Here is a 22,689-nt window from a genome sequence, read left to right on the forward strand (position 1 = left end):
GGGCTATTAAACTGGCGCACGTTTTTTTTTTTTTTTTGCATTCGTAAACAGAAAGCATGATGGTTTTTCAAGGCTTCTTTTTCTACGCATTTTATACTTCAATTCACTGGTTGGGTATTTACTAATAGTTATACACTGCAAAATAGTGACAAATACTTTTTATTTGTAGGTAGCAAAAATATTAAACATTTTGTTTCTCACTACTATCAACCACTATTTTTATCATTTTGAGGTTTGTGTAACAATAAATCACCCATTTCCATTCCCACTTTAAAATGTCTTTTTTTACAAATTTTATGTGCAAGCAGCTAGAATTTACAAATAAATGCTAAATAAAATAAAGATACACACATGTCTAATATCAACAAGCAAAGTCTGATGGTCCCTTCATTGAAGCAACCCATCTTACTCAAAGTCAAGTCAGTAAGTTAGAAACAAGTGGACAGGAAGTCAGTCATAAGTCACTCAATGATAAAAAAAAAATGGGGTCATAAGGTTCATTTTTGAGTTAACAGTGCTAAAAGGGAAAATAAAGGGTGTTTTTAACAGGTTATACTGTTGCTATGGTAACCAGTGACGTCATGAAAATGATCACAACGTGTACAGCGATGATTGGACATTTGTTTGATATCATTATATATTTATTGTAGCAGCATCTAATAAAAATTTGTAGTAATGACCCATCAAAGTAAAAGAGCTGGAAAGTGCTGGAAACCGTTGTGAGCCCCCTTAGACAAATTAAATACTGTTTAAGTGATGCATGCCACACTGTTGCAACTCTACAAAAATGTAAAACTATCTTTGGCATCCTGATGAATTTGGTTTGTTACAACCATTCACAGGCATTAAAACATTAGATTTGGATTGGTGAAATAAAAAAAATAATACAACCAAAGTTGTTTAAAAAAATTCACTCAAAACCTTTGTCCAGACGCAATGGTACAGCGGTATAATACAAACTAATTTATGGAAAATTTAATTCTTTTACTTTTCATCTTTCATGTGATAAATAAACTTAATTCAAATAAACTGTTGGTTATTTTAACCTTCAAATTAATATACTTCTAAAAAAAGACACCCTTAAAAATATTTGATTTATTCCTACGACTTATCCAGTAAAAAATAGTCAAGTTCATTATTGGCTATAAGTTTGAAAGATCCATACCCTTAAATCCCAAATTTTTTTGTGACAAATTCCTATTTTTCTCTTTACCTTTTCATAACAAATTTAACTAGACAAGTGATGCTAATATAATACCCGATCACGTCTTCTTTTACAACGGTTACCAAATTCTTTCAAAGAAAAATATTGTTATAGAAAATATATGTCATATAAGAGGAGTTTTTTGGAGCTCATTCTTAGAACAATTACCGTATTTACTCGAATAAGCGCCCCCCCGAATAAGCGCCGCCCTCGAATAAGCGCCGCATTTCGGACAAAAAAGTTAATAAGCGCCGCCCCCGAATAAGAGCCGCAGTCCCGATGCGGCGCTTATTCGAGGAAATCCGTTTTGCTTAAACGTGCACTACAAAGCAACTCTAATACAAACTTGAACATTACGTTTCATCAAAAGCAATGTTTTGCAGCTGGCAGTGATGATTTTACTGCTCGCCCATTTTTTTTTTTTTCTATCAAACATTCTCACAATACGTAAATGTTGTGAAGGCCGCGAACTTTGCTAGGACAGCTAGCGCCACTACTCTCTTCAGCAAGAGACGAATACTGACAATCAGAAGATGCTATTTTCGATAACTGTAAAATATAAGACTCTTTGTGGAGTCCAAATTTTAAATAAGCGCCGCCCCCGAATAAGCGCCGCACTGGAGGTGCGAAAAATTTAATAAGCGCCGCGGTGCTTATTCGAGTAAATACGGTATTAACCACCTTAAGGTTACTATTCTTAGCGGCTACTGATTTGAGAGATTTTTTCTGAGCAACATTTAGCGACTACTTAACTCAGTGAAATTGTGTAAAGTAAAACTAGTGTAAAAGTTTTATTTAAATGAACATAATAGCTAAGATGGATAAATGTATAGTAAAATAAACTCACTTGAAATATTGCCAGGAAGAGCAAAGTTACAGGCATCCATTTTTTAAGAATTTTTCAAGTCAACTTTGTTTAATTTTGTTTGCCTATAGGGTAGGATTGGGGAGTACTTAACTGTCTAACGAGTTTTAGATTTGAGGACAAATTTTAGCGAGTACTAAATTAAGCGATTTTCACCCAAATCACTAAATTTTTAAATTTAGTAGCCGCTAACAATAGTAACCTTAACTGTGGTCATATGAATCATGTATCAAGTCATAGTTACCATAAAAGCTCTTTTAGGCCCTGGGGGTCAAGGGGAGTGCACACGAAAAACTAAAGGTAAAGTCAGTGTTTGAGCCTAATGGCCTATACAGCCTGTGCTACATATTAAGCCCCTGGATGGGATGCTAGTCCATTGTACAGTTACCTTCCAGTGTTTTAATGACTGGTACCCATTTATACACCTGGGTGGATGGAGGCACTGTAAGAGTTAAGTGTCCTTCCCAGGAGGTTTGAATTCAGACCACTCAATCCCAAGACCAGTGCACTAGCCATTGGGCCACTGTACCTTCCAAAGTGCACATGAAAAATACTCCACAAAGAGAGTAACAACAAACTGTGGTTGATATTATAACTTAAACCACATTGATAGGCTACTTATGGCTCTAAAAAATATTGTTTTCTTGTTGGGTAATCACCTTCAGATGAGGGGAAGGGGAAGAGCCTTAATTGAGCTTTTACAGCACCTACATATGTTGCCATCACTCCTGGCTTTCACCAAAATATAGAACAAGTCAAAATCAAACCAACACATCTCAAAACCAAACATCAACAGAGTGCAACCCTCTCCCTTAAACCTACGGAATATTATCTCTATGTCGGATTTAACTATGTTAAGTTCTTGACTACATTTTGGACAGTAATGACAACACCCACTACACCACCAACAACACCAAATATAATGAAGATAATGTCCTTAATAACCACACCCACAGAATTGGTGTGTTTAAATAGAACAAGGTGAAATGTGCATGGTAAAATGAACGCCAACACTGAGCTTCCCAATGAACCAATAAAAGCGTTCACATAGGCAAATTCATTCTTCAGAAGAACAGCAACTCCTGCTGTTATGAGAACCAGCACAGTACGCAGTAAATTTCTCTTCCAGGGGGCAGCCTAAGGAGAGAGAAAGAGCCAGAACTGTTTTATTTCACTGACCACTACGCAGGTGTTTTTGTTTATCAAATTGGGCTTTACTTCTTGTCGTGCAATCTTCTTGGACAGTGAGCTTGACTCTTGCCTGGTCATAGTAGCCATATGCTACATCATTTTATTGTACAGGTAAACCTCTCTAATACAGACACCCAAGTGTCCATGTTAGAGAGGCGTCTGTATTATAGAGGTCACCACAGACTATGACGTCACTTTTGACTTCATTGGCAGCTTAAAGAATTAAGTGACTCAAAAATGTTCTGCAATGCAATGCTGCAGGCAAAAAATTAACACTAAGCACAAATCTGAAAACATCTAAGATGAAAAAAGCATTACGTTTTTTTCGTTGTTGCAACCACAAACAGGAAATTGTGTCCGTAATAGAGGTTTTGCTTAATATACAGTATGAATTTATTCCCTGGGGCTGAGATTTAGTGTCTGTTGTCCATATTAGAGAGGATCCCACCGTCCGTGTTATAGAGGTTTTTTCTAAAGAAAATTATACAAGAATTTTGTTAGGACATTGGATTGTCCATAAAAGAAAGGTGGCTGTATGGAGAGGTATGACTGTACCTTGTTAGCAGAAAACCAAGTATGATAAAAATTAATTATTACACTTTAACTTATGTTATTGTGTACACACCTTATACTGAAGTTCTTCAGTATCCTTTGGTATAAGAACTTGTGTCTCATTAATACTGGTAGATATACTAGCAGATTCATCTAACGATGGATATTGTGAGTTGCTTGTGGTGGAGTCTGTAGGAGAGCTTGGATTGCTTTCTGGGCCCATGCTTGGACCCGCAATGATCTCGCTCATGTGAGACTTGCTTCTGGAATGGACTTTGGTGAAACAAATGGACTCGGCAATTTCAATGACAGGGTACAGCTGAAGAGGATATGTCATCAAGACGGCTATGATAAGTGTTATCCGAACCAGTTGCGTCAATACACTTGTTTCCAGCCGATCTGTTACTATCTGAGGAACATTGCTGCCGTAAATGACGTACCCAAGCATCCCAAATGAACCAAGAATAGTGGAGACTATCCCAAGTGCCAAGTGAAGATACAGTGGGAAGCGAGGCCTGTTCTCTGCCATGCTTGACTCAATGGGTATCACCTACATGTAACAAGTGAATGTTTAGGGATCAGTAGTAAAGTCACAAAGTTGGTTAAGTCTGCATTCAAGCCTTGTGGCCCATCTAGCCAGAGCCTATCCCGGTTTCTGTAGCATGAAGCGACTAGGAGTATTCTTACTCCCCACTGGATGGTATGCTAGTCCATTACAGGGTTACCCTCAGCATTAAATTCGCCAGTACCCATTTATACACCTGGGCGGAGAGAGGCACTGTAAGAGTAGTGTCTTGCACAAGAACACAACGCAATGACTGAGGCAAGGGCATGAACCCATACCGCTCAACCTGGAGTCCAGCGCACTAACCATAATAAGTACAAAACAAGTACAAAAACTTTAATTTAAATGATCAATTAGTAGTCCAGTAATTAATGTTAGTTGAAGTTTACCTACAGGCTTGATATTACCCTGGAGTGCAAATACATTATATTTTACATTATATTTTACGTCATCAACGTTCACTTGCACTTGGTTCAAGTCATCAAATTGTAGGATGTAAAATATGCCTGTTTTAGTGCTACTTCAATTTTGATAAGCTTGATTTTATTAATATCTATCTTGGCACTTCATGATTGCAATAATAATCCAAGACTTACCGTTCCAATTCCTTCATAAGCTCCAGTCAATTGGCCAAAGAAAATTGGAAATGTAGACAGTCTAGCAAGGTTCACATCTTTCAGCTTAAAGTGCAAGCCTACAAAAACAAACATTTTGACGAAATTTCATTAATCATGTGCTTTGCTTCCAAAATAAAATACTTTGCATCCCAAAGCAAGTTTCCTTTTTAGAAACTTGGTCAATGTCACTTTTACAGAATAAGGGCATTTTCACATTTTTGAAATCCAAAATTCTAGCAAAAAATAAGCTCCCCACCCCACCTGAAAAGGGCACTGAGCAAAGAAAGTCCAGTACAGGACTTACCTTATTATAGGACATTAATGCTTGTGTTAATTAAGGTATTGGAAAATAACGCAACTTAAATTAACGCGAATTGAAGGAAAAATTACTTCCCAATAAAGGAAATTAACGCAAAAGAGAAGGTAACATTTCAAAATGAAGGTAATCAATGTGACGTACACAACAAGAACAAGTTTAAAAATGTTCAGGTTGTAGCCAGGCATGTTAAAAAATTCGAATTACGTGTAATAAGTTGACACTGGCTAAAAATATTGTTTTTGGACCTTTCGGCCACTACTGTTGCCTTCTTCAGCAAGATAAAAATGCAAATGTTCAACGGCGTCCTGTTAAAATATGTGACAAATGTGTGATAGAAACTAAATGAACTTTCCGAGTGCAACAAAAGTCTCTAGAGCATTCTTAATGAGTCTATGAATTCTTAATGCTATTGTAAACGTTTGGTAGTGCTATGTGTTCGTTTATAGTGTTCCTATCTCGCACAGAATGCCACGCTTGAAGAATTAGTCGTTTCCACACCGTTGACCTGTCAACAATTTCGACGCTCTCCAAATCTATTTGATGGGCGACCTTGATGTTGAAGCCACGAAGAACGTTTGCAATTCTTTCGGAAAAACCTTTGGCGTAAGGGAGGATAACAAAACCACGATGGTCGATATCATTTGTTTCTTGTTGTCTACTCGGTTGGCACAGATTGTGAATAAAATTTGCAGGGTAGTTATAAGTGGCGAGGGCTTTCGCTACTCGCTTAGTTTCCCGTGATACTTCCTCCTCGGTGGAAGGAATGTTCTTCGCGTGAAGAATGTGAATAAATTAAAAGTGGTCACACTTTTGGGCGCCTTGCTGTAAATGTAAACAATGTTCATGGTACTTTTCCCTCTTCGAGCATTCTTCGCAGTGTCAGTGATAACGGCAGATGTCCACCCTGCTAAAATAATGATTTTTTTTCTTTAAGTCAAGAACGTCTGGACTGTAACGAGAAATTGGGGCCAAAATAATGGAAATTAAGGTCATGGAAATTTACGCTCCACTTAATTAATGGTGTGGGAATTAACGTTAACAAAATAATTATTAAAGCGAACATTAATTTCATGGCGCGTTAATTTCCTATATTAAGGTACTTCAGGGGCGGATCTAGGGAGATGGTACAGGGGGTGTGCACCCCCCCCCCCCCCAATATGACCTGCAGTTTTCTAATACAACTGGTACTCTGCAAAAAAGTCAGTTAAATCATTGCTTAGTGGTGCGCACCCTTCTTAGAAAAATCCTGGATCAATCCTTGTACTTTAACTCTTTCATGTCCGCCCTTTAAAATATCAGTCGCTGAAGACTGATGACAAAAAAAAATTCGCATTTATTAGCGTTACATCCATTCGCCGCCAAACTTTACAAAAAGCGTGACTAGATAATTACCCAGTCCCTCCGCAAATTTCAGCTGAAACACTTCAATGTGGCATACACGACGAATAAGCCCGCTCAGTCAAAAGTTCGAAATCACACGCGGTGGAAGTTATCGATCGCGGTCGATCGCTACTAGCCCAGAGAGAGTTCTCTAGCTCCTGGAACAAAAAGATTACACCAAAGATGGCATTTCAAGCGATGAAGAAAGTGATTTGGATCGACAGCTTCAAATTTAAGCGACGAATCGGGGTAAGAATTGAGTAAACAAACATGAAAACTGAGTCGCACGTGTCGAACCACACGCGTGGTCTGAAACGCGACAAAACGCTGTATTTAGTCGACTTCTTACGTTCAAAACCTTGCTGATACTTTGAAATAAATGTCTTGGTTATATTTGAGCTTTGTGAGATCCATATTTTTGGAGGAAAAGGGGTTTTGAGACAACAGATGTGAAGATAATTTAGTGTAATTTATGCATAGCGTCTGCAAATAAATTTAACTCGAATTGCACAATCGGAAATGCAATGATATGCTTTATATAGTTCACTTTTTACGTTCAAAACCTTGCTGATACTTTAAAATGAATGTCTTGGTTATATTTGAGCTTTGTAAGATCGATATTTTAGGAGGAAAAGGGTTTTAGGACAACAGATCAAAAGATAATTTGAGTTGAAGCTTCGTGTCAACAAGAAGCTCGAATTTCACCTATCACGTTTCATCTGCGTCAATTCAAAAAATTGCCAAAAATTTCAGAATTAATCTTTTTTAACCAAAATTGCTGCATACTTTGGCAATATAATATGAAACACTTTTGTTTTTAAGCTTTTCTTGGAAACTTTTACCATTTTTAGGTTTGTTTATTTTTGTCCATTATCTTTTGCAAATTTATGCTAATTTATGTGAATTAAATTAATGTATTCAAAAGTATTATGGGTTGTTTCGGACAAAAAAAATTTTTTTCTGGAAGCCTATTTCATATGCTTTCAAATGAGGTATGGCTCTTATCTCAATTCTAAATCCCAGCTGAGAAATAAATTAAGAAGGACAAAGGTCAATTTTGACAGTAATTTGACCCTACAGCAAAGAGTTAAGAGATTTACGGTATTTTAGCAATTTATTATGCAACATCCCTTCATGCAAATGATCAGTTTACACTTAGACAAGTTGCATACAGCACTGTCAAGTGTACAGTACTTTATACCATGCCATAGAAAATACAACCAATCAGAATACAGGAAAGCCGTTGTATATTCGACTGTATTCAACCCAACCTTCCCATAGTGCGCTGCGACTGTATTTTCGACGAAATTTAGTAAGCGTATTTTCTATGGCATGGTATAAAATAGTTACACAACACTTTCTCGTGGTATACTATGGAATATCCCACTTGTCACTTGTATTTTCTTGGCATACACACTCGCCTAAAGGCTCGTGTGTATACCGAGAAAATACAAGTGACTCGTGGAATATTCCATAGTATACCACTCGAAAGCGTTGCATAACTAGTATTTTTAAATCTATAACTCTTACCCTTCAACAGAAATGTAAGAAGGCCAAAAAATCCAGCAAGCAGGGTTACATTAGCAACACCACTGATAGGTCCAAGCTTTCGAATGCTCCGCACGTATGCCATTACAACGAGGAAAGGCAAAGGAATAAGCACAAGGAGCACAAATAGAGGTGCAGTGCTTGTGCTCTCTAGAGGAGGTACCATTGTGGAAGAGTTCGAGGATGCAGCAGTGGTTACATGTGGCTTCCCTGTGACCACGCCAGTCTGATTTAAGATGTTCATTGAATGTTTAGTAGGTGTCACAGGTTGAGTTTTAAAAGCGACAGGAAACATTTCTGCTATGGTATTTCCCATGAATATGAAATAAGCAATGCAGAATCCAGTCTGTGTTATAACTAATGCAATGTTAACAAGTCTCAATCCCCATGGTCCAACTGCAATTTTTCCAATGTCGCCCAGCGTCATCTCCTTTTCAATTGTCTCCTTTATTTTAGCCATCTCCTCGTAGCATGCTTCTCTTTGCAGTTCTTGGTATTTTGGAGATGAGTTGAGTATCATGTCGACAGCAGCATTTTTGCATTTAATTATGAGCTGGCAACAGTGGTCTGTTATTGTGGCAATGACGACAAGTCCGACTGCACCGAGCTGTAATAACAACAGTCACTGATTATTTAGTAAAGGTCATATTATAAACAGAGTTCGTCTGGGTCATAGAATACCGAAAAGTCATGGAATTTTAGAATTCACTTTCCAGGCCTGGAAAGTCATGGAACTTAAGTGTGGGTCATGGAAAATGGTATTGATTGTACATAAAAAATTAGGCAGGTTATTATTTGGTAAAGAAAAGGGTAGAAACATACCCAAAATTAAGATAATTTTTGAAAATTTCCAAGAAAAATGGTCAAATTTAGGTCATGGAAAACTTTTAAAAGTCACGGAATTTCAAAAGCTCAAAAAAGTATGACTCACGATTAAGCAATGAGGGGTTAAAGGTCAAAGCAATTTTCCTTTGGTGCCCATTTTATTTAGTTTCATAACCTCTTCTCTTGATTTAGTATATAATTTACAGAAAAAAATTTGATGTTGCTCACTGTTTTCATACATGTATGGTAATTAAAGTTTTTCAGCAAAAGGCAAACAAATGATGTTACATGTACCAATTTATCAGCCTGATTTGTTGGGCAAGAATCAAAGCGCTTATTTATCCGGTCGATAAATTAGCCTGTACTTACCACCAATCCACTCTGATAAAATGCAAATGGCAAAGACAGGTAGCTTGTTCCTATAAATGCTTTCAGGACATTTGCAAAATCTGTGAACTGCTGCCACATTGATGGTCTGCAATAAAACACAGTTAGAAGAAAAGTTATAATTTTGTAATTCTATATGACAAGATCCCCACCCTATTCCCCACAGGGAAAAAACTGATAATACCATAAATATGGAAAACCCTCTCTAGGGTAGCCTATGAATACAGCCACCTCTCATCACTCCCGACTGGTACATGGTATAGAATTTTGGGAGAGAGAGATACCAAACCTTGGGAGGGGGGGGGATAAAAGGTGGCTATATTCACAGGCTATCTCTAAGGCAGACACTGCCACTGGTTTTTTGATGGGCCCTTAGGTGCAAGCTGGTTTCCGGCAGGTTATGCCAGAGATCGTTGACATGGATCCCTGTCTTTTCACTCTGATCCTTAAAAATGTGAGGGCACAAGCTTTGCACGGAAATGCACCTTGTCCCCGGGACTGAGAAGATGTGGTCGAGTTTTGTACACATCCAGCATGGGATTGTGTACTGAAAAAAAAAAAAAAAAAAAACAGATTTTAGGACTGAGGGGTTTGTTATGGTCTTGTACATACCTGTAGAACACTCCATCAAAGTACAAATATGCGCATAACAGGCCTTCATTTCATTTTCTCAATGGTAAATTAAAATGTGAACTTTATCAAATGTTCGTATAATCACTTCGTATAGAAAGGGAATTTTAAATACAACAATTTTTTTCACGTTTCCTCATCAGAAACAACAACCAAAGGACAGTGCATGCAAATTCTGATTACATCGGTCGCGTGGCTTAAAATTATGATAATTTTAGAACTTTTTCCAGGAAAGTCCGACAACTGTAATTCCTGCGTTTTTGTTTCGAAATTTAGTGATCATCTGTTAGTCTTTTTACTCTAGGTAGCTGCAATCAGTAAAAAATAATGTGTTCCTGTAGATTGCCGGGCGTTTGAGTAAAATAGCAGTCAAGTGAAAATAATACATGCAGTGCCGGCGTAAAGTTCAATAAGCTTAAATATGTCCTTAATTTATTTCGCGTCTTCTAGATTACTGCCTGCACCCGATCGCTTCACAGAAGAGAAGCAAATTCGGGAAAATCAATCAGTTGTGAGATAAATACTTCAAATCGAAGTTACATTACATGATCGTCTTCTATTCAAAACATTCGAGGCGTCCCCCACAGCCGGAAATATTTTTAATCGAGAAAGGCTTGATGGTCTTACCCTACAAGGACGGCTTGAGAAGTCCTGGACGAAACAGACACATAGCCAGTCATATTGTTGACGTTACAGCTTAATTCAGCTCTTTGTATTCACATAAAGAACTGCTGAAGCTGATATAAGGGACGTCAATCGACAATAAACACAGCAAACAGTCGATCGACTCCCGGCAGCTGATTTGCAAGTGAAAGCATCGAAAGTGGAAGTGTTTGATGTCACATGATCTTGGCATCACGTGGTGTTATTTCCCCCGAGGCACCGGAAGTGATAGTTTACATTGCGTGACAAGGCAAAAGATGTCTCCCGGGCAAATTTAAAATCTCTGCGACAAGAAGAAAGGTAGGAGGGTGGAACATTCGTCTTACAGAGCTAGAAATTGATTTAACGACATTAACGGGATTCTGACGAAGCGAGCAAGATGAGACTTGTTTCCGAAGATGTTTGTTTTGTAACAAAAGCCAGTTTTAATATGAGAACATTTATGTCGACCCAAAAACGGGCCCTATTCAAACAAGAGAGGGGCTGGTCAGGATGAAACGAAATCACCGAAACAAGCAAAATTTACAGTTGATTTCAGTTTTTTTTGGCCGCCCACTTTGCGAAGTTCGTTGGGAAATTGTAAACTTCGTTACGAAGTTGTCAATTTCGTTGCGAGTTTGCAAATCAAATTGCGAAGTTCGATACAAAGTTCCAAACTTCGACTCGAGTTTGCTAGTTGACGAGACACAAGACTTGCTGTTTGAAAGTCATGGCCATCTGAACTCAATGATTTTAGAACTGGTCAAGGAAAGTTGAAATGTAAGAAAACGTTTCGCATGAACGATCATGCAAGTGATTTGCCGATAACAAGAGAGACCCCTCTCTTGCCGATAAATAATAATAATAATAATAATAATAAAAGCTTTATTTAACCTGAAAGAAATCTATCAGCATTTATAGAAAATCTGTTAAAAGATTCCAGTAATAAATCTAAGATTAAAATTACAATAATATAATTTACCTAAAATTACTTTTAAAATATATCAACAGCAATTGTATAAAAAAGTTAGACTGAGCATTATGATTCTTAATGTCAATTTCTTTCAGATGGTTAAAGAGTTGTAGTTTAAAAGAAGATAGTTTAGTTTGTTTTCTTAGTTCTGTAGGTAGCGAGTTCCAGTCACTTGCCCCAGCATGTTTAAATGTTCTTCTTCCCGATAAGGTTTTGACTTGGGGTAGGTCGATCATGCCACTGTTCCGTAATGCTCTGCCGTGGAGTTCGCTTTACTGTAAAGTAACCTTCTAATTGCTTAGGACATTAGAGGGATCTAATGTTAGAAAACAACAGAAAATTTAAGTATAAGCTTTCCGCAGGCATATACAAAAAAGATTTTCTTTAAACGAGTTTTTCGGCTACAGAGCCATCATTTTGCATGCCCATCATTTGCATGCAAAATTTAGATTTTCCGCATGAAAATACATATTTCACGATTTGTGGCATAATCTTCAATTCAAGTCTAAAATTGATTTTAATCAAAGCCGAGACGCGACAGGGAAAATTTGTCAAGACAACATGTTCACGGCTCGCGAACATCAAATGTTTTTACCTTTTATATGCTTTTATATTTTATTTTTATGACATTTGTTTCCAACAGTTTAGCGTTGCAAAATCCTTTTTATAACATAATTACAGAAGATTTTAATATGCACCAGTTTAAAACAATGTAAGGTTTCTATTATGTTGTATTTTGTTCAAAGTTGAGCTGCACGAGTCGCTAGGATATTCACACTTTACCTTTTTCCTTTAAAATTATCGAGCAGATCGCCATGCAATTTCTTTTTCTCCTCAGCAGCAAATTGTAAAGTTTTCGAGCCGAAGTTGGAACTTGTATCGACTGTTCGCAATTTGATTCGCAAACTCGCAACGAAATTGACAACTTCGTAACGAAGTTTACAATTTCCCAACGAACTTCGCAAAGTGGGCGGCCAAAGAAAACTGAAATCAATGGCTGTTTTTGCCAAAGCATAAACTGGAGTTAATGTTTAGCTCAATTAAACCTTGCTCTCCCCGTGGATGTGTTTTTCCGGCAATCTGTACCCCGCTCTTTGAACATGTTGAACCGTACGTAAACATGTACTTGTATCTCCCTCTATTTATACTGGCCAATGAATGATAAGCTTGCACGCGTTAACAGATTGTCGGCCAATCAGATCCACACAGCCTTCCCCTGTTTACTCTTGTGATCACAGACGATCTTCACTTGCAATTCAGTTAATAAGCTGCTGGACTCAAGCGTTTATTTCACAGTTTCAGAATTGGGGCAGCCACGACCGCGGCTGCTGCCGGCCTTCCTTCATGGCTCATCAAGATTCTTGGCCGCTGGCGCTCCGACTCCTATGAAAGGTACAGTACAGCTCAAAGTCAAGTGATCACAAGCGTCGATGATTTTCTTTCTTAGTCAGGCCATCCCAATAAAATGTTTCGTTTCCCACGCCCCGTCTCTTGTGATGGTGGGCGGTCGGTCGGGCAAAAAAAAAAAAAAAGAATGAACACTTAAAGGGTTCGGGTTCAGAAAAGGCCGGACTGCTAAGTAAGAAAGCCTGAAAAGTCAACTCGAAAACGTATTTTTCTTCGTTTTTCTTAACAGTTTAAATACGTATATCATTTTTTAAAGACAAAGACGTCACATCATACAATTTTTTAATAAAAAAGATCGGTGTATACTGCTGTTTGATTTATTTTTTTACTCGAAAAAAATGGGTCGGTCGGGCGAGGGAAACGAAACATTTTATTGGGATGGCCTGACACCGATGCCTCTGGGTCACTTGGCTATGGGGCCTTTTTCTATTTAACCAGTATTAAAGTCTCCAGCTACCTATGGGGCTCCCTGGCATCTCCACAGAAGAACGTATGCACTGAGAAAAACAATTATCCTGTTCAGATCGCCATGCAGTATTTCTTGTTTCTCCTCAGCTAGCAAACTTTAATTTAATCGAGCCGAAGTTGGGAACCTGTACGACTGATGACGCAACCGCAGACACTCGAACAATCCCAGAATTCGCAAGTGGGCGCACTTTCGTATTCGTTTCATTGACGAAAATCCTTACTCAAAAATCCAACTCGATCCTAACTCGAAAATCCTAACTCGAAAATCCAACTCGAAATCCAACTCGATCCTAACTCGAAATCCAATCGAAATCCAACTCGAAATCCCACTCGGGAGTTAGTTTGTCTCAAATATATATATATTATAGTTACACAGCCCAAATATTTTATTGGTCACGCAACTAAGGAATGTTCGCGAACAAACAAATGTGGTGCGCATGCCAGGAGTAGTGTGTGAGTTTCTCGTGAATGTCACCGTTTCCGCCAGGGTTTGAGTGTTCTCGCTAAAACAAATATAAACTTCTGATTTTTTATCTACCGTATAAAGCCACACGTATAATGGAAGAGCCACCGAAATACAGCTACGGTCGATCCGAACGTTCATCGAGTTTTACCGATGTGAACGACTGTAGTAATCTATGGAACGAAGATGAAGTGGTCAAAATGGACATCTGTACTGCTTGTTCAATCGGCGAGTACAACTGTGTCCGGCAACATCTAGCCGATGGCGTGGAACTTGCCGATCTCGATAAACCCAACATAGGTGGATGGACGCCGCTCATGTACGCCGCTTACGTCGGGCACGACAATATTGTTAATCTTCTCCTCGACCATAATGTCGACGTGAACGCTCAGACAACGAAGAACGGAGCGACACCGCTTATGCTCGCGGCAAGCTGTGGAAACGAATCTGTGGTGTACTTTCTGTTGCAGAATGGCGCTAAGATCGATCTACAGGACAAAAGAGGATGGACGTGTTTGTTTTATGCAACTTATCAAGGACACCAGAAGGTTGTGAAGATGTTATTAGAGAATCAGGCTGACAAGGAGTTAAGGTAAGTTATGACTCTATCAAGCTGAAGTTTTAACCTGCCTTTAGTCTTTAGTTTCACAATAAACAGAATTGATAAAAATTGATTAAAGTTATTTTAAACGTTGTTGGGAAGTAAGTTAAACTATAGAACTGAATTTACACCCCAGTAAACAGAGGCGATCTGATGAAGAAGATGTTTATGATTTCCTCCAGGTTTACAATTTCAATAATTATTATAATCTCCAGTATTTCCTGGTATATCTCTGTGGTTTGCCCACACGGTCAACCCCAGGGGGAAGTCAGTGATAATTGTCCATAAATAGTAAATAATTTCTCAAAACATCTTTGAATCTCACTGTGCAATCTTTGGAGATTTCGGAATACAGTCAATTAACTCTCGCCTTGCGGACACCCCACTATTGCAGGCATTCCCGGCGAAAGAGGTTTGACTGGAAATTACTCTCGCTATTAAGGACTCTCGCTATAACGGACACTTGACTAAACGACGCCCCAAGCGTGTCCGCTATAACAAGAGTTGAGTGTAATCAGGAAAACATTTGAAATGTCAGAAAAACTAAAAACTTCTTAAATATCGTAAAAAATGTTGTGGTTAATCATCGTGGTAGAGTACAATAATAATAAAGTATTTTTCGTTTGTCTCACGACGTAGTGTCACTTGTGATGTAGATCGCGACGTTTCGACTGCACACTGCTAGTCTTCATCAGGCGATAAGGTCGACTGATTGTGCGTGAACTTATAAAGCACGCTGCTGCGCTGTGATTGGTTGGTTTTCAACAGCTGTGATTGGTGCATTTCGATCCTCGCTGTTTCTGTGTCCTGTTGTTCCTTGGAAAATAGATCGACCAGAAATTTGCAATATATGCCAAAATGCTCCTTTTTGCCTTTCCGGGGTTGGGGGGGGGCTGGGGCGTTTTTTTTTTTTTTTTTTTTTTTTCTTTTTTTTTTTTTTTTTTTTTTTTTTTTTTTGTTTTTTTTTTTTTTTTTTTTTTTTTTTTTTTTTTTTTATCCCCCCCCCCCCCCATTTGTATCTTTATAGATAATACATCGTAGGTGTACGGGGCCGTGGGGGCAGGGGGGGCTGCAGCCCCCCAAATTTTGGGCAACTCAGATTTTTTGGGCAGCAAGAGAAATTTGGGCAAAGCCAGTTTTTAAAGTTTTTTTTTTTTGAAGAGATAGATATTTTCTATTTTAACCTGAAGTCGGCGTGTTAAAGCCAGTTAAATTCACATACGACAGTGGTTTTTTTAGCACGTGATGAGTTTCTGGTTAATAGTGAAGGGGATCATTTGTTGATATACATAATTGTTTTTTTTTTACTGTTGGGCACTAGCTGTACTGCGAATATCTGTCACAGCATCTGATAACTAAAGGTGACAACGTGTCAGTAAGGCCAAGTAAAAAAAACAAAACAAATGTTTCTCATCCCCGCCCGCTTCATTTTCCGGGGGCTGCCTCTCTTTTTTATTATTTTTTTTGGAAAGGTTAAAACGAACAAAAACCAACAACTTTACTTTCACTTTGTACGGAGTAATTACATGGCTTTTGTCTGCGTTTTACTGGTAATACAAACTAAGGCCCAAAACGTTTAATCCTTGTTACGCTAGGTCTGTACTGGATAGGTTAATTACCTTGCAGGATTTATTTTGGAAGTTCGCTTCTGGCCTGGAGAATTTGACGATTGAGGAAAAAAAACATTTTTGTCATCAATTAGTGTGTAAAACGCTATAACGCTTGACACTTAGTTAAGTTTACTTCCACTACATCAATATTCGAACAACATAGGTATGGAATGCAACAAAATAATAAATAATTAAAAAATAACAAAAAATGCGCCCACCCGCTCTCTTTTTTATAAAATTCTAGATGAAAAATATTTGTTTTTTTACTTGGCCTAAATTATTACTTGTCATCGCACTTGTTAGCATTTAATGGACATATTCCAACTCTGTAGTCAACAATGACATGGATGGTATTGTTGATATCTTCGGCCTTCGAAATGGTAGAGACAGCTATTTCTTTAAACATGTTTTTGAGCTCATATGATAGATTCTTATGTAAGAATTTTTCACTTCATTTGTAGGGTCTGTAAGCCTATGTAAGTGCATCGTATGACCCTCGTTTCTTCTTGACTGTTTTGTAAAAATTTGGGCAACTTGCGATAATTTTTTGGGCAAATGTCTTACCGCCCCCCTGGCAAAAAATTGCCCGTACGCCTATGTAATACATGGCTGCTTGAGGAAAAATATGTGTATTATTTTTGTGCTCAACTCGATCTCTATAGAAAAAAAAAATTGCAATGTGCTCTAAGATTGTTTGCTGCCATAATTTAATACACCTGTTATTCACATTTAAGTCTGGGTATCGTAGGAGGGAAGCCTGGGGCAATGTTAACTGTAGGGTTGTGGTGTGCCAGTTGTGCTTGAACAGTTTAGTTTTCAATAAATGGAAGGTCCTGTTTGTCTGACTCTTTCCTCTACTGCATGCCTGTTGCTATTTAATTAGTCTCCCACTAGAGTTAAATATACAGCATTTCAATCCAACTCTTTCAATCTATATAAATTACAATGTAAAATTGTTTTGACTCTTTCACATTTAATAATTATTACAGGGAATATAGACTGGGCCTGACTCCACTTTTGGCTGCTGCAAGAGAGGGACATGAAGTCATTTTTGAGGAGCTTGTCAGAAGTGGCGCTGACATGAATGCCCACACTAACCATGGTGAGGATGTGCGGTCTTTAGCTCTGCAACACGGAAACATGACAGTTGTAAACATAATTGACCAGCAAGCATTTCATAATCTGCCGAACTACATGCTTCGAAGTGAACCTGGTCTTCTGCCAGATGACAGTGATCTTATTGACGTAAAGGTTCACGATTGGCTCCAGGATAAAAATATGATCCCGCATGCTGGGATCCGTGATGGCCCAGAGGCCTTTGAAAAGCTGATGAGCGGTCATCACAAAGATGGCAAGCCAATGAACATTCCCTCTATGATGGCAAAGCAGGAAAGGATGGGCCACGTTGTAGGAAGTCCGTATCGTCTTTCTAACACTCCAGGCAGTGAAGGCACAGTTGGTAGTTTTGAAGAACACTTCTTTATCAACTGTGGCAGAACGGTTGAAAGTGCCAGTTTGCATAAACAGTTACAGAAAGTGAACAGTTTTGACAGTGAAGCCAGCAAAAGCCCGCAAATCCAAACTAATGGAATTCTGCCAATGAAACCAACCATTGCTAGCTTTCTACAGGATTTGAAATTAACAAAATATATTTCTTTGTTTGATGAGCAAGATGTGGATTTTGACACACTATTGACCCTCAAGGAAAGTGATCTAAAAGAAATTGGGATTTCATTGTTTGGACCGAGAAGAAAAATACTAACAGCACTTTCCCGTTGGAAGGAAGAACATGAAGGTTCAAAAACTACACCTGACAGGAAAACTCTGGAAAAACTTCAATGCCAAGCGCGAAAAACAGAGGCACAGCTTCATCGTGCAACATCTGAAGTGCAGCAACTCCAGATGCAACTGGCTCAAGAGAAGGACTTGCGTCATTTTGTGGAGGGATGTCTGATAGAAGAAAAAGCCAAACGACAGGAGATTTACACAAGGGTGTGCAAGTTACAGGAACAGTGGAAGCAAGTGGAAGGAGAAGTAGAGATATTAAGAGCCCTGTGTCAAGAAATGAAAGGAAACTGTAACCTGTCTCAAGAACAAGCTAAAGAAGTGTGTGGTAAATTGGAAAGCTCTGTAGCAAATCTGAGCGACTTTGTTCAGCTTGGTACAACTGGAACTAGCTTTATTTTAGGTGGACAGCAGAATGGTCAGTCAGGAAATTCCTCTGGATCGTCAGGCAATTCAAGTTCTTAACCCTTTAATGTCCAAAGCTGTCAGACAATAGATATCTCTAGTTGTGCATACATTTCTTAATAATTATTTCTCTGTGAGAAAGACATAGGCCTTCCAAGGAAAGGGGTAAGCCATGACGCAATGATGTTTCCTGAGATACTTCGATGTCGCCTAGCAAATAGCTGTAAATGTTACTGTCATTTTCCCCGCTATTGTGTTGCTGTTGCATTGCGATGCTGTCGCATTTCAGTGCCATAATGATGTTGTTTGTTGCTGTTAAAATGTTCCTGTGTCACCTGTATTCAGGGTCATGTCACTTGGCACTTTTACCCCTTGGAAGGCCTCAAAGAAAGCTGAGACTCGCATAGAAAAAATTCATACTGATCACACAGTGGAGTTCTATCTGGGTATGTAGTGATCCTTGGTTGTTACCCCTTGGTAGAACTCCCACATGTGATTATCAAAACATTTTGAAATGTACCCCTATTCTGAAATACCAGCTGTGAATGAATAAGTTTTCTCACAGAGCATAGGTCAGATTTATTTTTTACACCTTTACACTGGTATGTGGTTTTGTGGAAACATCCCAGCAACAGGTCTATTTTCTGTGGGCACGCGAGTTTAGCTCACAAACAAGTAGATCTCACAAGGCCATGTTGGATGAGGGCGGGGAGAGGGTTGGAAGCGAGGAAAAGCACTCCTACTCCTTGGGACGGTTTTCTCCTCTCCCCAATCCTCTTCTGAGTACGAATCTAAGATGGGGCACATGCCCAATCAAAATGAGTTTGCGCATGTATCAAGTCACAAGTTGTAAACCTTGGAAGGTGTGTTGATCATCCCCCACCCCTCTTTTATGTTAGATTCCCCTTTAGTTAATGGTTGTTTCTTCAATTTTCCAGGAAGGGACAAAATGCCATTATCAAATTCACCTTGAATCTGAGATAATTATAATCTTAGATATCTCACCCTCATTATATATACCACATGGAGTGGGCTTATAGTCTTATAATATTACCAATTATTAAGTTTCTAAATCACTTCCAAATCAATTTTTGCTACATGGGTTCATGTTAAGGTTATATACAGACACAGTCTTTATTTAGCACAATTTTAATATCAAACACCATAAAATACTGGATGAATAAAAATGAGACCCCCCCCCCCCCACAAATTTAAACAGGCTATTTTTTTTCATTATTGAAATGGGGGAGGGTTGGTCTTAATTTTTTATTATTCTCAATTGTCCAAGTCAGATTGCAATCTTAGACGGAATAAAAAGAGAAATGAACCCCCCCCCCCCCTGTTAAATCAATGAGAATTTGCTTTAAAACCAAAATGCGCCATTTATTCCTTCATTGAAAAGGGAGGAGTTGTGGTCTTTTATTTTTTTTTATTTCAGTTGCCCAAGATTGTAGATCCACAAACTCCAAAGAAGCCTGTTGTAAATTAAGGTTAATAGAACTTTAGGGAAAGGCAGCGATTTTAAAATTTGTGAAATTCAATTTACCTAACAAGATGTTTTGTATAAATTTTCCTTATAAATTTATTAAGTGATCAAGAGGTTACAGTTTCCTTTAAAGTATCTGTTAATAAATTTAGGATATTGTTAAGAGGTAGACCCAGGATGACGTTTTGGGTCGGTAAGATTTAATTATTTATTATTTATAATAGTAAAATAATTATTATTAAGCCAACAAATAAGTTTAAATATGTTGTTGTTGATTTTATGTGACACTTGTAATAAAAACGTCATGGTAATAATAAAATACCGGTAATATATATTCTATTCACTGAGTTGCACTTTTGTTTTTTTCTGAATATTTTTTTTTCTGAGGGAAACAAAATAAACTGATTTCCTCAGGGACCAATCTTAAGTGATTCATTATGTATACAGGGACGGCGGAGCCTGGGGGGTGGGGGGGGTCCCCCCCCCCCCCCCCTCCCCTTTTATAAAAAAATAAAAAAATAATAAATAATACTCCTCCACCTCACTAAAACCCCCCCCCCCCCCCCCCCCCCCCCCCCACCCCCCCGTATAGCCTGTGAATACAGCCGTCTCTCATCGCTCCTGCTTTAGTCAGTACTTTGTGCGAAATGCACTTAGTAGCAGGAGTGATAAGAGACGGCTGTATTTGCAGGCTACATTACGTAGATTATAATTATGAAGAACCCATCATTTCAAATGGTATGGTCATGAAACCAAGACTATTACTATATTATAATTTATGAATTTATATTGCGCTTTTTAACATGTAAATGAGCAAAAGCGCACTGAATGTGGGAGGAGCAGTGGTCTACTGGTTAGTCATTCAGTCATCCAGGTTAGAGCCCTAGCTAGGGTCATTGTGCTGCAGAGCGGTTTTCACTTGAGTGTCGAAAGTAATACAGTAGAACCCCTATTAAGCGGCCACCCTCGGGGAAATGGCAACTGGCCGCTTAATAGAGGTTGGCCGCTTAATAGGGGTTTGTCAGAAATTAGCACATTATTTCAATACAAAATAAGGTGAAGAGGAATAACGGAATCACATGAAGACGACAATAAACCTGTGTTTGAATGATTTTATCGGCCGTCACGGTCTGAGCTTGTTGGAAATTAATTTAAATATCGTATATTACATTCTTATTGGCCGCTAAATAGAGGTAAAAACAATAGAAGAACGCTCATCGGGACGGCAGAAAGCTGGCCGCGGCCGCTTAATAGGGGTGGCCACTTAAAAGGGGTTTTATTAACAGTATTATACTGACAATATTTTCGGGACTTTAGTATCTGGCCGCTTAATAGGGGGTGGCCACTTAAGGAGGCTCGATGTAGTTTTTTTAGCCCTAGGGAGGTCGTTTTTAAATTGAAAGTTATCTAGGAAGCCAATGTTCGATTTTTGGCAAAATACACCATAATGATTAAATATGACCAAAGTTTAATTTTTTACTGGTCACTTAGCCACAAAGGTTACCATAGCAACGATTGCCATTTTCTTTTGTTTTCAAACAAGCTTGATTTTCTCGAAATCTAGATTGACAATTGGTGTTTATTTTTTGATATGTTAAATATTAGAAGATTAACTAACTGTTGACAGAATTTTAGAAAAATCTGTAAGAGCGTTTTCAAGTAAATCAAGAATGAAATTTTCAGAAATATTCCATTTTAATGTGAAATAGGTGCTTTTAAATTGTTTTGTAGTATTAAAACGCAGTTATTCAATATGAAATATAAATACTTACACCATCAAAGACCATTGACTAAAAGCGAGAGAGTTTTTGCTTTAATTTGGCAAAATATATCGACTGCCAATTGTAGGAAACTACAAGAAGTTACAAAAAACTTCATTCTTGATTAACTCTAAAACGCTCTTACAGATTTTTCTGAAATTTTGTCTAAGATAGTCAATCCACTGTACTTTAACATATCAAAAAATAAACACCAATTGTCAATCTAGATTTCGAGAATATCAAGCTTGTTTGAAAACAAAAGAAAATGACAATCGTTGCTATGGTAACCTTTGTGACTAAGTGACCAGTAAAAAATTAAACTTTGGTCATATTTGATCGTTATGGTGAATTTTGGCAAAAATCAAACATTGGCTTCCTAGATAGTTTTCATTTTTAAAACGACCACCCCAGGGCTAAAAAAACTACATCGAGCCTCCTTAATGGGTGGCCGCTTAATAGGGGTTCGACTGTATTTGCGTTTGTAATTTGGTTTTGCATTACTACGCTTAGTAATTGGTTAAAAATCTCGCACCATTTTCTCAACCAATCATGACTCGCACACATAAGTTTTCCTGTGCTTTATGCTGGCAACATGTACTTGCTTCGAGTTTTGATTGGTTCACTGGATTGTCTGTGTCCTTTGTGATTGGTCAGAGTGAGAACTTTGGGTTTAGTTTTACGACACTCAATTGAAAACTGCTCTATTCTTGAACAAAACACAATTCAAAACAAATGCTGGGATAACCTTTTTGATGGGCAAGAATGTGATCAGAAAAGTTATAATGATGCAAATGGGAGGAAAAAGGAGGGGGAACTTTTCCTTTTTCGCTTCTTTCTGCATCTGCACTTCCAGTGGCTTCGCTGTTTGATTGGTGTCACTTGCACATATTTTTACTGCATGCTAGGTGACCTGCAAGCAAGCTTTCTCACAGGCTGTATGCTTGGGAAAGAGACTGCTCACAGAAAGACAATAGACTAGCATCCCATGCAGAGGGGAGAAGAGATA

The 22,689-nt window shown here is 38.2% G+C and overlaps 3 protein-coding genes across 4 annotated transcripts in view; 2 read left to right on the forward strand and 1 right to left on the reverse strand.

Annotated features, from left to right (window-relative positions):
- The window catches only part of LOC144632318 (uncharacterized), a 140,679-nt gene extending 125,411 nt beyond the window's left edge, over nt 1-15,268 (forward strand). The window contains exon 2 of the mRNA XM_078490939.1: nt 15,251-15,268. The gene's annotated coding sequence lies outside the window, so the exon portion shown is untranslated. The remainder of the gene's footprint in view (nt 1-15,250) is intronic.
- On the reverse strand, nt 144-10,921 carry LOC144632272 (uncharacterized). The gene is made up of 6 exons (XM_078490883.1): nt 10,711-10,921; nt 9,436-9,541; nt 8,224-8,848; nt 4,974-5,071; nt 3,886-4,362; nt 144-3,206 (listed from the first exon to the last, which is right to left on the reverse strand). The coding sequence occupies exons 1-6, from the start codon at nt 10,761-10,763 to the stop codon at nt 2,919-2,921; spliced, it is 1,647 nt and encodes a 548-aa protein (XP_078347009.1). The 5' UTR covers nt 10,764-10,921; the 3' UTR covers nt 144-2,918.
- On the forward strand, nt 10,985-18,576 carry LOC144632268 (ankyrin repeat and SAM domain-containing protein 3-like). 2 transcript variants are annotated; one of them, XM_078490877.1, is made up of 4 exons: nt 10,985-11,046; nt 12,995-13,090; nt 14,121-14,628; nt 17,237-18,576. In XM_078490877.1, exons 2-4 carry the CDS (start codon nt 13,084-13,086, stop codon nt 18,495-18,497), a joined length of 1,776 nt encoding a protein of 591 aa, XP_078347003.1. In that variant the 5' UTR covers nt 10,985-11,046; nt 12,995-13,083; the 3' UTR covers nt 18,498-18,576. The 2 variants fall into 2 exon arrangements, with proteins under 2 accessions (XP_078347003.1, XP_078347004.1); XM_078490878.1 differs by lacking the exon at nt 10,985-11,046 and having other exon boundaries at nt 12,967-13,090.
- Nucleotides 18,577-22,689: the final 4,113 nt, after the last annotated feature.

This window comes from Oculina patagonica, chromosome 12, assembly GCF_052425735.1.
Source record: "Oculina patagonica isolate OP01 chromosome 12, crgOcupat, whole genome shotgun sequence".
Classification (NCBI taxonomy): domain Eukaryota; kingdom Metazoa; phylum Cnidaria; class Anthozoa; order Scleractinia; family Oculinidae; genus Oculina; species Oculina patagonica.